Source organism: Siphateles boraxobius, unplaced genomic scaffold (assembly GCF_051911475.1).
Source record: "Siphateles boraxobius isolate OS27281-9 unplaced genomic scaffold, OSU_SipBor_1 13, whole genome shotgun sequence".
In the NCBI taxonomy this organism is placed as follows: domain Eukaryota; kingdom Metazoa; phylum Chordata; class Actinopteri; order Cypriniformes; family Leuciscidae; genus Siphateles; species Siphateles boraxobius.
The window spans coordinates 31,134,051-31,151,399 of record NW_027508733.1 but is presented as its reverse complement, the minus strand read 5'-3'; the positions used below and the strand labels follow the sequence as shown (position 1 = coordinate 31,151,399).

At 38.8% G+C, this 17,349-nt stretch overlaps 1 protein-coding gene across 1 annotated transcript in view; it reads left to right on the top strand.

Annotated features, from left to right (window-relative positions):
* rnf123 (ring finger protein 123) overlaps positions 1–17,349 on the top strand; it is a 158,864-nt gene that overhangs the window by 65,256 nt on the left and 76,259 nt on the right. Inside the window, exon 35 of the mRNA XM_077226997.1 lies at positions 308–392. Coding sequence (XP_077083112.1) covers positions 308–392 — 85 coding nt within the window. The remainder of the gene's footprint in view (positions 1–307; positions 393–17,349) is intronic.

Below are 17,349 nucleotides of genomic sequence, written 5' to 3'. Positions count from 1 at the left end.
TATTATTTGAGAGTGAAGTTCAAATAAACCAAAGGGAATTGCAAAGAAGATAATTTTCATAAAAATTTCCGAACACTCTCCCCTTCTTTCATCGGTCAGTCGAACAGAGAGTCCTGCCCTAAACTCATAAATGCCTTTGGTTGAGTCAGTGTTGATGTGTTGGGCTGATAATGATGCTTAATCACATATATTATGTATTTTAGCACCCTTAGATTGCTGACCAATCAGCATCCGGAACCAGATCTGTTTTTGGTATAAAATGTAATACCTGAGCCACTAATAAAAGCATGTTTTATTTTCTGTGTAGGCCTGGAGAGTGTTGATCACTACCCCATCCTAGTGGCTGTTACAGGGATATTAGTGCGCATTCTGGTCGACTCCAATAAACACGGGTGAGTTTATGCCTTTGATTTGCTTTATTTTTCCGTCTACATTATGGGATTTCCATATTTATGGGCATACTTACTGATGTAGACTTAGAAAAATGCATTAAGGTAATATATGGTCCAGTCCTGTAGCTTTCACACAAACCAAGCGTCTGTTTTGTTTGTTTCTGTCTGGATTTGTTCTGTTGGACTCCATGACTTGTGTTTCTGGTTCAAGAGCCGTTTTCCTGTTCAAAGAGCACATGTTGTGAGGGAATGGACACATGGCAGCGGTGTGTGTGTCTGAGTTGGACAGTTAATTGCATGCGCTGTTGCCTGAGGGAAGTCTGACACCCACCGCGTCCCTGTTGTGTGTCTGTGGGTCAGAGCGACAGGATTCGGGACAGAACCTGTCCTGTGGGGAGGTAAAATCTAATAATGAGCTCCTGTTGAAAGAAAGGAGACTTCTGAGAGACCAGAGCAAGGACAAACGGGGTCTCCGGTTCATTACGATCGTTTTTTAAATTTTTTTTTAAAGTTGGATATTGTTTTTTTGTAGTTCTGGCGTTTGAAATTGTTTTCATTATAGGCTAAAGGTTCATGGCAATTTTGTTCTTTTATTTATAAAGTAATTGTATTGTCGATCAGAATGCACACTACCAGACTGTTCAATACTTTTATGCACCAAGGATTCATTGGAAAGATCAGAAGTGACATTTATAATGTTACAAAAGATTTTGATTTCAAATAAATGCTGTTCTTTTAAAACTTGTATTTATCAAAGAATGCTAAAAAAAAAGGATCACACTTTCAACAAAAAATATTAGCAGCACGTTTTTCAACATAGATAATAATCATAAATATCATAAATCATAAATAGTCATCATTCTTGAGCATCAAATCAGCATATTATACTGATTTCTGAAGGATCATGTGACAATGAAGACTGGAGTAATGATGCTGAAAATGTGATCAGCTTTGATCAAAGGAATAAATTACATATATATATATATATATATATATATACATATGTATATATATATATGTATATATATATATATATATATACAATAGAAGACATCTCACAATATTAATGTTTTTACTATATTATTGATCAAATAAATGCAGTCATTTTGAGCAAAAGAACGGTCCCTAAAGGAATATGATGGAAAATAAATATTAGATGGGCGGATAAACATGGACATTGACTGGCCTTGAATGATGCTTTTGAGGATATTAACTCTTTCCCTGCCATTCACTGTCACACATGTGAAGAAGAAGCAGAAACAAGCGATATCATATGAAAACAGAACAGATGCATATGTAAAATAACGCGATCATAAACATTAAATAGCATAAATCAAATCTGCCTAATGTTACTGAATGAAATGTCGACCCAGGATGAGCTCTAGGACTGTGAAGCTTTGAGGGTGTTGATGGACTCGATCTACTCCATCTGTGTTTTCATCATCGTTCTGAATCTGATCTGGATGTAGACTTTCACAAAAATGTGATTTTCGCAGTTTTTTGCTTGAATTTTTTGCTTGAACTAACCCACAATCAATGCTGATAAATAAAGAATACATGAAGCTAGAATAAAACCTTTTTTTTTTGTTTTGTTTAAAAGCAAAGGCTTTGTTCTTTCTTTTTTATATCATATGTCCAGATGTTAATATAACAAAATGTTCTGGGGGCCATGCTTTTTTTATTTTATTTTTTTATGATCAAAAATCTTTTTTCAAAAAGGCTGGCGGGGAAAGAATTAAAAGGATATTCCTGCATGTTGCCGAACTGTCGAACTTTCCAAACCTGAGATCAGTGACGTTCCCCGGATGCTTTGAACTTCCTCGGCACACAAATGAGTTTGGGAACGGATCTCTGGAAGAGTAATGAATCCTCCTGAGATCTGATTCCTGGAAAAGCCAGATAGACGGCTCTCTATCATGGAAGAGCAGATGTTTAACATTTCCCAGGCTTCAGAAGGAAGGGCATGAGTTTTATGTGCATGAATCCAGAATGAATCAATGCTTTAGAGATAACAAGAGACATGTAGTGTGGACTGACAGATATCAGATACATTTGAAATGGTTTCCAACAATTAAAGAAGAACTGCATCCATTAAAACTTCACTATCATATCATAGTAACACTTTACAATAGGGTTTTATTTGTATATTTATTTTGTGTTTTGTTTTAAGTCAGTTTATTGTTATGTAGGTTGGAATGACGTAAACACCCAAGTTGATAGTACTTAAAAACATTAAAAAGCTTTGTGCTTTTGCACTGTTGCCCACAGCAACTGTACCAATTACCCAGAATGCCGTTCTCCGCTGAGCTGTGGTGTTGTCGTATCATCTCGAGATGGTCCAGCTTCTCTCTCCACTTGCTGTGAGAAGACCTGACCTTTCTCTTTGAATGTCACCGGTCTTCTTGTACTAGTTTCAGAAGGTCTTATAAGGTCACACTAACCCTGTACACACACACGAAACAGGCGCTGAGTTTGTCAGGTCACTTGTGTTTGCAGGTGAATCACGAGAAGTTGACCTTTCCGAACTCGCTGTAACCGCAACACCTCAAGTAAAAGCCAAGGCGAAAAACAACCTTTTTCCGCGAGCGTTTAGAAGTGTGTGTACGCTTTCATTTTTCTCATTCTTGAGTCACTAATGGTTTTGTTCTGACTTGAAAGCCTCGATAACCAAGTTTGTTCGTGGATATCATATGTTCAGAGCATTATGAGGATGCTTTCATTGCCAAGCGACTTCACTTTCAGTTTGATTCATGCAGGAGAACTAGGTTTGGAAACAGTGTATTAAATGAATTAGTCAAAGTCAAATCTAACGAGTAATGAGTGTATTCAATGAACTGCCTTTAATTTCTAATGAATCAATTGGAAAAATCTACATTTAACTGAAAATGTTGATCGGAATATTTAAGTCAATTATTCTTTATTACCAAATATTCTTCAATTTGGACCAATTATTTGTGTTATTGGAATTAAGGATGTTTAAGTTTGTTTACGATTCTCATCCCTACAGAAAATGCTCTTATTTCACCCTGTAAATTGTCTCTGAAACACCTCTGCTTTCATCACAGATGGTAAATGGGGAGCAAACTGAACTGCTGCTAAATTTGGCATATAATATGCGGCACAAATCCGCTAATGAGAAAATAATTGGTGTGACACCTGGCACCTTCCCTCTTCCTGGTCTCCTTCCGAATCTACACTTGCTCGAGGACTGGGAATGTTGTTTGTCGGCACTATTGAAGTGTCCAACTGAAACATGTGGCCTGAGCTCATTTACTTCATTTGCATGCATGCCGTACATGTTTTGATATGCAAGTGAGCAACTTGTATTTTTTTATTTATTTTTTCACAAATTTGATTTCAAGCATAGAAAATCGAGCTTGAAATTAAAAGCAACCATTCGGAATGACTTAAGGTGATGATACACAGGGCAACTTTTTGAGCAATGTTGCTGGGCAATCTTGCCGAGCGATTGTTGCTTGGGCTCTTTCCCATTGAAAATGGGCATTTCTATCTGGATAATTTAGATAATCCGGTTGTGGGCCCTGTGTCTCACCTGGTTGCCCGTTGTTGCAACATTGCCCATCAACATTGCTCGAAAAGTTGCCCTGTGTATCATCACCTTTACAGTTTCTGGTCCCTGATTAAACATAATGTAGTTTATGTCATCTTGAGTTCTCTATTAAGTTGCATTAGCATTTAAAATGTTCAATTCACAAACCAAAAGCTTTTTTTATTATTTTTTTTATTGCCTCATGAAATAACTCATTGAGGATCAGGTGATGTCAGAGGAGAACGTCAGCTATTTTTACTGGTTGTATCACTATTTATATGTTGATATGATATTATTCTTCAAAAAAACAATAAGACACATAAGACTGTGTGTTACAGTAATTTTATGTAAGAGTGTACCTAAACTTTCATAAACATGATAAAATTACTGTCGCACACTGCCTCATGTTGCTTTTATACAAAGGCGTATGAATTTATTTGATTAAAAATTACAAGTTTAAGGAGTTACATGTAATATGATCAGAATATATATTTAAGAACATTCAGAATTGAATAATCAGAGTAAACTTTTTATATTAGTCAGAATTTAATAATAATCAGAAGTAGCAATTTATTATAATGAAAATGCAATAATCGAAATAAATATTTAATGATAATCAGAATAAGCGTTTTATAATACGAATAAACTTTTTATAATAATATAGAAATATAATAAAAACAATGTAATCATAATCAAAAGAAACATTTCATAATGATTAGAATTTAGTAATCATAATACACATTTCATACAAATTAGAATGTAATAATAATCAGAATAAAAATATATAATAATTAGACTGTAGTAATCATAATACACATTTCATAATCTGAACGTAATAATAATAATAATAATAATCAGAATAAACATTTAATAAGTCAGAATGTAATAATTTGAAAACACATTTTTATAATAATTCAGATTATTTACTAATGATAATACACATTTTATAATGATTATAATGTAGTAATCATGATATATTTCAGAATAGCTAGAATGCAATAAGAATAACATTTTGTAAGAATAAGCATTTTATAATAATTGAAATGATTTACTAATGATCAGAATAAGCGTTTTTTTACAATGATTAGAATATAGTAATCATAACATACATTTCATAATAATCCGAATGTAATAACCTGAATAAACATTTTATAATAATCAGAATAAAGTTTTTTTTTTAAATAATCGAAATGTAACAATAATCTGTTCTCCATCAAGTGTGTTTAACGCTTGAACCGCGGTTTATCCAAGCAGAGTTTAGAGACTTTTTGTTATATCTATTATGATATGTTGTTGTGATGAATAATCAATGTCCATCTATAGCTTACACTCTAAATGATCTGATGCTGCGATTCGTTTGCATCTGAATCATATCCCGTGTTGCATGGGTGTGGATGGCACCAGATCTATTTTTATAAATGAATTAAATATTCCAGTGATATATTTAACAATGACCACCGTTTTGTGTTTTGGTTGTGATTTGTCTGCTAGACACTCAGTTTTACATCAGTTATGATTACATAATGGAGTGACCATTAAGTGCATGACTAATTGAATTTACGCAGCTGTATGACAGATCTGGTGTATAATAGTGGCAGGTTTGGCACAGCTCTCAAAATGAGCCTTTACTATGAGGTCAGTTCTCTCAGCAACTGGGATCCCTAATTCATGTCCGATTAGTTCTTCAAATCTCCTGTCATCTCCTCCAGACCAGCCTGTAATTTTCCACAGGAACCAAAGAGCTTTGTGGGACCTCTGCCAAGTCCAGCGTCCCTCATCTTTTAGTGTTGAGTGAAGGAACCACATTGAGCCAGACCAGCAAACAAACCCGTTCCAGACCCGTGCGACTGATTTTCTTCTGTCCAACACAAAAGAAGGTATTTTGAAAAAGGTCTTTTGTCCATACGATGAAAGTCAATTGGACCCCATTGACTTCCATTGTATGGACAAAGGCACTTAAAATTGACTTCCTGAAAGTCAGTGGGGTCCAATTTTTGGAGCCCATTGAGTTTCATTGTATGGACAAAGCACTTAAAATTGACTTTCTGTGGGGTTCTCCAGTTTTGCTCATCATCTTGGAAGACAAACCGAAGACAATTATGGTAAACGATGACATTTCTATCACGATAATCGAAAATAATTGCTGTAATGAGCTGCTCATTGTATCCTGTCCTTCAGAGGTCCCTTAAAAACGTCTCACTTGAGGTCATAAAGCATCCCAGGGCTCTTAACTTAAAGAGTAAGGAGTGCTACCTTGGTTTCGACCTTGGTCTTTGGGATAAATTTCCCCCAAAGGTCCATTAAGACCTTTTTCTAATAACCTGTCCACCTCCAAATAGCATAATGGTGATGGACTGCTGCAATATTGTCCTAAGGTGGAGGTTAATGGATGTTCTTCAACATGGGTTAAACCGCTACCCTTTTAAAAAAGTTCTGTGGCTGTACCATGGTACACCTGCGATGATAAAATAAAATATGATGATAAAATCATGGTAAGTTGTGTTTTCGGTGGCAACTTTCGCACTGGCAAGTCATTTTCTTCAGAAAATACCATGCAAGGCTCCATCCATACAGAACACGTTTTTTGCACGTTTTCAAAAGTAGCATTTTTATAATAATTAATGCTTCCCAATGATAAGTTTGACTCTATTAGTGTCAGCAGTGTGACATTTTCACCGTGAACAAAAATTATCACATATTTGATCGTGATTGAATCAATTGACAAAAGTATTGATTCAAATTTGCCTACTTTAAATATTAATGCAATACTGTGAGGAAAAAAGTTTGGCCATTTTCTAAGTTCACTTTAACCTTGGCCCTTGAGTTTATACTTTCTAACTAAAAGCAACACATATAATATCTTTAAGGATCGTTTTTTAAAGTAGATGTTCTGAACGTGTCCTGCGTGAGACATTGAGGTAAAGACGTCCGTCTAGCGCATGTTTACAATGAAATACAATGGAGAAGGAGTGCAGTGGAAAACAAAGATGTCTGAATGACAGTGTAATAAGTTATAGAAATACTGAATGATTAACATGTTTATATACCATTATACTTACATGATAGCTCAAGAAAATCATGATATTACCATGATATGTCCACAACTCCATGGTATTAGCATGGCATTTTATCCCAGAAAACCTGGTACATTTATATTAGCGTACATTTCTGCAGCATTAACCAAACTAGTATTATAATGAAATGGCAATGCATTGATGCTAATATGCTGCCTGAAAATAAAGCACATGGCAGATAAAGAAGTATTAGCATCATTAGCATCATTTCATCTGGTTTAGCCTTTGTGCGGCGACTGTGTTTGTTTTGACACTCTCGCATTCGTTAGTGGCTCATTCATATGCAAGGCTCGATGAAGCAGAGCCAAAAGTGTGTCAGTTTGCCACATTTTAATTAGCCCATTTCTCCTTTAGCCCACTGACAAAAGCTAAGAGAGGACAAAGCAAAGCAGCGTTAACGCTGGCGTCAACTTCCATTAGCTAAAGTGTCAGACATGTTCTTCTCTGCAGCTGGTGCTACATAAAGAAAGCCAAAAAGTGGACGACGCTAGTGGTTTAGTTCCTAGCATGGCATTGTTGCTGTTTTGAGAAGCTAATGAAACAAATGGCTATATCGATCATTCATACACTGTACAGAAGGCAATGCATATATTGGTGGTGGTTGAAGAGATTCCCCTTTCTATGTAAAGCGCATTGAGTGCCGAGAAAAGCGCTATATAAATGTATTGTATTATTATGTCGAGATTAGTAATGCAAAGAAATTACGGCAAACTATATTTTCTCTGAATAAAACGACAACATTCAGCCAAATCAGTTAGCGCTTCTGAATTGTCACTACAGGAAAGATCAATCTTGAAAACTGCGTCGAACACGTTAAGAATTAAAATGTAACTGTTATTCAACAGTTTCATCCCTTAAAACTCATCTTTGATCACCAAAATTGCATATTTAAATATTTTTTCTTACAGATTGATGTTTGTAATACAGTGTAATACTGTCTTTCGGTTTTATGCTAAATTACGTTTTCAGCTTCTGTCCTTCGGTAAAAAAAAAACTTTTGGTGCATCACTAATCGATTCAATCGCTATACAATTCATTACAATATGATTTCCGATCATGATTGAAATGATCGACATAGACTACATTTACATGCAGCCAATTTTCGGGTTATGGTCGGGTTAAGGTCATTATTCGGGTTTCTGAAACATTAGGAATAACCCGTTTACATGCGTGAGCAGAGAGAGTTACTCCTGTATACTTGGAATTGCAATATCCCGATGTAAACGGCGACGCACGGTTAGCGTCTGGACGTACAGACAACCTTAAGACGCAATATGCGTCATTTCCGATTCTTCTTCCTGTATCCAAAGACAACAACAACAGCAGCAGCACGCGGATAATGAATAGTTCGGGGCAGATAGCGATCGCCTTTGTTTGCGCTTTGGTGCTGGTACTGACCTCGCTCCAAAAGTATGCTGTGTGCTGCGTCTCGCCATGTTTACTTCCGGTATACTGCACGCGGGTTTCTGTATGCGCCGAGAAGTTCCTCTGCTCAAAAGACCAAGATTCCTTGCGAATAGAACTTGCGCAGAACACAGATCATTATGGGGATATGCCGATAAGCTTTTACATGACCAAACATTCGGGTTAGAAAAGGGGTACCCTGGTATCATATCCTGGTTTTTAAAATCCAGGATATGAGCATATTGGGGTTTTTGCCAGTGTTTACATGGCCGTGCGTGACCGGGTTATTGCTAATATCCCCGTTTTGAACGGATTATTGGCTGCATGTAAACGTAGTCATAGACTTTCACACACCAATCCCGGTAAATTACCGTAACATTGCCAGAATGACTTTACGGGTAAATACACAAATATGCTGTTAACACAAGCAACGGCGTTCCGGCTTTTTATCAGCTCCAAAATACCGGTAAATTCTGTGATGTCAGTCATCGGAAGTGATCTTTAAACGCAGCATGAGGAGAAACGCTTTAGTTTCGGTATCACTCCAATTTGAAGACTTTGTAAACGCTGGTGAGTTCTGCGTCGTCCACGTCATCATTTTATGAATGGCCCAGAGCCGATGTTCTTCCAACAGCTTCTGATTGGCCCAAATCACTTCTTACGTCTGCACATTCTGACCTCATACTTGCAAAATACCGGTAAACTTCATTCGGCGTTCACACAGCGTACTGGTAATGTTACAACGTCCCTTACTGGAAGATTGCCGGAACCAATTTACTGGTATATTTGAAACGGTCCTGCTCACACATGATCTGCTACCTGCAATTTACCGGTAATGACTGTATGTGTGAAAGGGGCTATTGATACAGCTACAGTATTAATACAATATTGTGAGGAAGAAGAGTCATGATATACCTATATTTGATTTTAACATACTTTGCCATGCTTGAGCCATTATTAAGTTAGCCTTACCGCTAGCCTTTATATTTCCTAGTTAAAACGAACCAATGTTATATGATTAATGATTTTTTTTTTTTAAATGAACATCATTTTAAATGTTTTAAATTTTTAATGTCGCCTTTTTTGCTTTTCTTCGCCTTTGTTTCCATTGGCTTTTGGCTTGCATAGTTGGGTACATTTAAATTTATATTTAACAATATTATTACAACATTATTTTCCTATTATCTCTGTAAAGCTGCTTTGAAACAATCTGTATTGTAAATAAAGGTGACTTGACTTGACTTTAAAGTCCAAAGTATACTTTGTTTTTTTACGCATTCACTAGCGCATGCGTGTGCTTTCGAACTTGTCAAACGTCTATACTTCATTTGATAGTGTGCGTGAACGCAGGCGGTCGACACATGATCTGTGAAGTTTCATCTTTGTCCAGAATCTGCGCTATTTTTCTCCAGAAGTTATGACAGATAAAAAAATGTCTTTGTATTCTTCTGAACTAAAGTTGCACTTATCTCATAACCCCCTCACTCAAGCACTTGTCAATGTGGGCGTCTCTTGTTGTTGAAGTCTCCGATATTTTGTTATAGTTGTTCCATCGTTTTAGTTTTGTGTTCTATTGTGAAACAAGACGCTAGGTCAGTTTTACCACTTTGTGGAACAAATGATTAGTGCAAAACAATTCAATGCGCATGTGCGGCCTACATGTACAAAGTACTGTTATTCTGTACTATTCTGGTGATGAAATTTGTGAAGCATACTTTGGGTTTAAAACAGAGAGGTGTGGCCTAGCGGTTAGCAAACATGCTACTTTACATTTGCTTGGGCAGACACCGTTCAAATCATTATTTCCCATCCTTTTCTACTTTACTCTTAAAAAAAGTTTGCAAAAAGGCCAACAATAATATTAAAACCCACTTGGTAAATGCAGTTGTAAACTTTTTACTAGCCGTTTTGCTAAAATGCAGGCTTAAAACAACATGAGTAAATGATTATTACATTTTTATCTTTAGCTGAACATGCATTAAAGGTTCTCTTGGAGAACTGCAGAGTTTGACTGGCGTAAAACAACAGTGAGGTTCAGCACCGGTGCCAGACATTCGTTCTGATAACGTGCTCAAACGCCTCCCCAATCTCTTGTGGAAGAAAAAAAATCAATTTAGATAATTTCCCTCCATTATTGTTGGCTAAAAGGCATCGGATGCAGCTTGCAGTGCTGTACTAATTTGATTGTGACGCAGTGTAATTGGCTTTAGCAGGTTTCGGGGAAGAAATGGACTATGAGGAGCAGGGGAACATTTCACCCTCGTTGTCTCTTCAACACCCTGAGTAGGACGTGCTGATAACCTCCTGACCAGCGATTCATGCGCTGGGAGTCGTTCTCCCAGTCTAATGAATCTCACTAACAATATGCTGGGTTATTACTTTGTTATTTTTTCACTTGAATAGTGAAACCATGTTTTTGATTATGGTAAACATGGTATCATTCCATGTTTTTTGGACACGGTACCATGATAAATTCATGTTTTTTATATATATATATATATATATATATATATATATATATATATATATATATATATATATATATATATATATATATATACAGTGATTTTACCATGTTATTTTTCAACATGTAGTACAATTTAAAAAAAATTTTTTTTTACATATATGGCACTACCATGCTTTTCATAGTACTTCCATGGTTATACCATGGTTTTTTGTCTTGCACCTTTGTAATGCGTGTTTTTTTGGGGGGGACATTTCATCCGAATACCATGTTAATGAGTATGATAAACGTCCAATACTGTAGTATTTCCATCTGACTCTATCACTGTATCATGGTACAACTACAGTACTTTTCGACCAGCCACCTTCGGATTTATTTGTGCTGTTTACATATGAATTACATATGGGCTTTTATGACAAAAATACGTATTGGCTTAATTTTTACTGATAAATTGAGTTAAAATACAGTTTTCATGCAAAACATTTGCATGTTAACTGCTTATACATTGTCACCTCAACTACAAAAATTAAACATGTATAACATATGGTGCCAACAGGCTGCTGAGCTACTCACTTTATTTCAGAATAGGAGTGATAACACAAAGTTAGTCCTAATATTCCTGCTTTCAGAAGATCGAATTAATTCCTCAAAAGCATACATAATTCAAAGCCGCTTTCGATTTTAAAACAATCCCATCAGTTTGACAGCACAGATCTCAGACGTTCTGCTGGGCTCGGCTGATTCATCTGTAAAGCTTTTAATGTTGATGTTTTCAATCTAATCATTGAGCACTGATCACATTTCAAACGGACTCGCATATCGCGCTTCATTTCAGACAAGATGTTAAAATCGTGTTCGGTTTTGCATCGCTAATCAGCCTGTCATGCATAAAGGTATTTAATGCTTTTTTCTGAATAAATCCTGAATATTTACACTATTTTATTAATGAATAAAAACTGTATTATGGGGTATATTTTGAGGTTTAATATGACACTTTTGGTGTATTGCATTCTGAAGCCTCGGTCAACAAGTCATAAAAGCATCTTTGATGGTTTAGTTGGGGGATTTTGTCCGCAGTGCTTTGTTCATATCATGATTCTTGACCACCGCAGTTGTTAAAGTAAAAAAAAACAAGTTTTTAATGTTGTTTATATGTCTATGTGGTGTTTCTAATATGCTTTCAGACAAACCATGTGTAAATTCACAAGTCAATACCATTGCTGAGTATTTTCTCCTTAAAACTGCAGTGAACCAAAGACAGTCTCAAAAATACGGTTTGAAATCGCTGGTGTTTATGACGTCACAAACTAGCTTGTAACCAATCAGATCAACGTGTGGATCTCTGAGCTGGTGTGACTGTGTGAGTGAGTGGAGGCGGGGCTCATTTGCATATTTATAGAGCCGCGTATACTAAATGAGGCAAGTGTGTAGAGTTACATTCAAGCTATTTTAAGGCATGCCAAAAAAAATTCTAGGAAATATTTTTAAATATGTCATTTTGGTTATTAAAGATGAGTTTTAAGGGATGAAACTGTTGACTACAGGGGAATTTTATTTCTTACCGTGTTTTCGAAAACCAAGTTTTCAAGATTGATCTTTACTGTAGTGACAATTCATCACCATTGATTCTTCCCGCTGTCGCAAACACTTGACTTCTGTGCCGGGTGATTGTGTGACTTGAGACATCTGCAGCCACATCGACCCTTATAACTCACGCCCTGCATGTGTTCGGCCTTTATGGATATTAGAACTTTTATTTTGACAAAATGGCTAAAGTACTATTGCATTTAGTAATCAGTTCTATAGAGGGATTTCTGAAGGGTCATGTGACACTGAAGACTAGAGTAATGATGCTGAAAATTCAGTTTTGATCACAGGAATAAATTGCATTTTAAAATATATTAAATAAAAAATATTTTAAAATATAAAACAGCTCTTTGATATTTTAATATTATTTCACTGTTTTTAATGTATTTTTGTTTAAATAAATGCAGCCTTGATGAGCATAAAAGACGTTTAAACATTAAAAAACTTAAATATTCTATTATATTAAATATAAACTTTTGACCAAGAGTTTGTGTATCTGAAGTGTTTCAGTAAAAAAATAAAAATAAAGATAAAATATATTCTAAAAAGAAGAAAAAAACAAACGTGTTCAAAGTAAAAAGAAAAAATAGGTTGCTATGGCAACCGGTAGGCTACTGGTGTTGAGCCTCTAGCCATCTCAAACTTACAAGCATTGAGTCAGACATCACAGGCTTGACATCAGCAGTGCAGTAACTTCACCCATCATATTAGTTGTGTGTGCATTGATTCAGGTTCGCTGTTCATTCTGGATAGCTTTGATGTCTTTCACATTTTTTGTACTTGAAATCATACAAAAATGTTACAATTAAAGCAAGTGATGCTTTGCAATGTGACAAACTTAGATCAGTCCCATTTTAATCAATGTTGTTGTTTACACTTCTTGTGTAGCAATGCCACCGCATATGTTGTAGACAGCTCCATTGATTATGATGGGAGAGATGGCCTAGTTTTCCACTCCCTCGCTTGCAGTTTTTTTTACCAGCTGGAGATAAAAAATGACCCTATTGTGTATAATTTATATTTAGAAATTAGGAGGTTTTCTTTGTGCAGAATCCATGTTGTAAACTCACTCACTCACTCGACCCACTCACTCACTCACTCACTCACTCACTCACTCACTCACTCACTCACTCACTCGACCCACTCACTCACTCACTCACTCACTCACTCACTCACTCACTCACTCACTCGACCCACTCACTCCCTCGACCCACTCACTCATTCACTCGACCCACTCACTCACCTCTCACTCACTCACTCACTCACTCACTCACTCACTCACCTCACTCACTCCCTCGACCCACTCACTCCCTCGACCCACTCACTCATTCACTCGACCCACTCACTCACCTCTCACTCACTCACTCACTCACTCGACCCACTCACTCACTCATTCACTCGACCCACTCACTCACCTCTCACTCACTCACTCACTCACTCGACCCACTCACTCACTCACTCGCTCACTCACTCGACCCACTCACTCACCTCACTCACTCACTCACTCACTCACTCACTCACTCACTCGACCCACTCACTCACTCACTCACCTCACTCACTCACTCACTCACTCACTCCCTCGACCCACTCACTCACTCACCTCACTCACTCACTCCCTTGACCCACTCACTCACTCACCTCACTCACTCACTCCCTCGACCCACTCACTCACTCACCTCACTCACTCACTCACTCACTCACCTCACTCACTCACTCCCTCGACCCACTCACTCACTCACCTCACTCACTCACTCACTCACTCACCTCACTCACTCACTCACTCGACCCACTCACTCACTCACTCCCTCGACCCACTCACTCACCTCACTCACTCACTCACTCCCTCGACCCACTCACTCACTCACTCACTCACTCGACCCACTCACTCACTCCCTCGGCCCACTCACTCACTCCCTCGGCCCACTCACTCACTCACTCACTCACTCACTCACTCACCTCACTCACTCATTCACTCACCTACTCACTCACTCACCTCACTCACTCACTCACTCGACCCACTCACTCACTCACTCACTCCCTCGACCCACTCACCTCACTCACTCACTCACTCACTCACTCACTCACTCACTCACTCACTCACCTCACTCACTCACTCATTCACTGACTCACTCACTCACTCACTCACTCACTCACTCACTCGACCCACTCACTCACTCACTCACTCACTCACTCACTCACTCACACACTCACACTCACACTCACTCACTCACTCACTCACTCACTCACTCACTCACTCACTCACACACTCACTCACACACTCACTCTCACTCACTCGACCCACTCACTCACCTCACTCACTTACTCACTCACTCACTCTCACTCACTCACTCACTCGACCCACTCACTCACTCACTCGACTCACTCCCTCACTCACTCACTCACTTGACTCACTCACTCACTCACCCACTCACTCACTCACTCGACTCACCCACTCACTCACTCACTCACTCACTCGACTCACCCACTCACTCACTCCCTTGACCCACTCACTCACCTCACTCACTCACTCCCTTGACCCACTCACTCACTCACCTCACTCACTCACTCACTCACTCACCTCACTCACTCACTCCCTCGACCCACTCACTCACTCACCTCACTCACTCACTCACTCACTCACCTCACTCACTCACTCACTCGACCCACTCACTCACTCACTCCCTCGACCCACTCACTCACCTCACTCACTCACTCACTCACTCACTCCCTCGACCCACTCACTCACTCACTCACTCACTCGACCCACTCACTCACTCCCTCGGCCCACTCACTCACTCCCTCGGCCCACTCACTCACTCACTCACTCACTCACTCACTCACTCACTCACTCACTCACCTCACTCACTCATTCACTCACCTACTCACTCACTCACCTCACTCACTCACTCACTCGACCCACTCACTCACTCACTCACTCCCTCGACCCACTCACCTCACTCACTCACTCACTCACTCACTCACTCACCTCACTCACTCACTCATTCACTCACTCACTCACTCACTCACTCACTCACTCACTCACTCACTCACTCGACCCACTCACTCACTCACTCACTCACTCACTCACACACTCACACTCACTCACTCACTCACTCACTCACTCACTCACTCACTCACTCACTCACACACTCACTCTCACTCACTCGACCCACTCACTCACCTCACTCACTTACTCACTCACTCACTCTCACTCACTCACTCACTCGACCCACTCACTCACTCACTCGACTCACTCCCTCACTCACTCACTCACTTGACTCACTCACTCACTCACCCACTCACTCACTCACTCGACTCACCCACTCACTCACTCACTCACTCACTCGACTCACCCACTCACTCACTCACTCACTCACTCACTCGACTCACTCACATACTCACTCACTCACTCACCCACTCACTCACTCACTCACTCTCTCGACTCACCCACTCACTCACTCACTCGACTCACTCACTCACTCACTCGACTCACTCACTCACTCACTCACCTCACTCACTCACTCACTCACTCACTCACTCACTCACTCGACTCACTCACTCACTCACTCACTCACTCACTCATTCGACTCACTCACTCACTCACTCGACTCACCCACTCACTCACTCACTCACTCACTTGACTCACTCACTCGACTCACTCACTCACTCACTCACTCACTCACTCACTCACTCACTCACCCACTCACTCACTCACTTGACTCACTCACTCACTCGACTCACTCACTCACTCACTCACTCACTCGACTCACCCACTCACTCACTCACTCACTCACTCACTCACTCACTCGACTCACCCACTCACTCACTCACTCACTCGACTCACTCACTCACTCACTCACTCACTCGACTCACCCACTCACTCACTCACTCACTCACTCACTCACTCACTCACTCGACTCACCCACTCACTCACTCACTCACTCGACTCACTCACTCACTCACTCACTCACTCGACTCACTCATTCACTCTCACGCACTCACTCACTCACTTACTCACTCACTCACTCACTCACTCACACACTCACTCACTCTTACTCACTCACTCACTCACTCACACACTCACTCTCACTCACTCGACCCACTCACTCACTCACTCACACACTCATTCACACACTCACCACCGTGCAAGCTTCACACAGGAATAGGGCTGCACGAAATAGCGAAATGTACAATATAATATATGACTTTGTGATTGTCATTGCGAAGGCTGCGATTTAATTAAATAAATATATGCTCTCTATATTTAAGAGTGAAACACAGCACTGTATTCATTTACACGCACACAGCTCATCATCCTATGTTTCAGTGTAAAAACAACAATATATTATATATTGAAGAAAACCAAATTGCAATGTCACAATGTCTTTTTTTCTGCTAGAATGAGTAAAGAACAACACTTTTTATTGACGTTTAATTTGTTTTCAGGTATCATAATCTGATTTTTCGTATCTTAACAAAAGTTGTTTAATGACTTAAAATAAATACTTTGTGGGTTTCGTTTTCTTTATTGAAGACATTTTTTCCCACCTCACCTCATTTCAAGTCTCAAGTCAGTTTCATGCTGTCCTGTCATTCCCACAATGCATCATTACAGATCACATTCACAGTCAGAATACTATTTTAGCATTTCAAGCACAGGGACGGATTCATATATTGTCATTTAGTTTCATTCATTATTGCTTTACACTGGAAATAAAGAAAGATCGATGTGGCATTTACAAACGTGATTTTTCAACCACACTGTAAAATCCAATTTGTAAACCTTACTTAAAAAAAGCATGCAAACCGATTGCCTTGAAAAAACCGAGTAAAGTGAAACAGGAATAGTCTGTAGTACTAACAAGTGTCTGTCTAGTA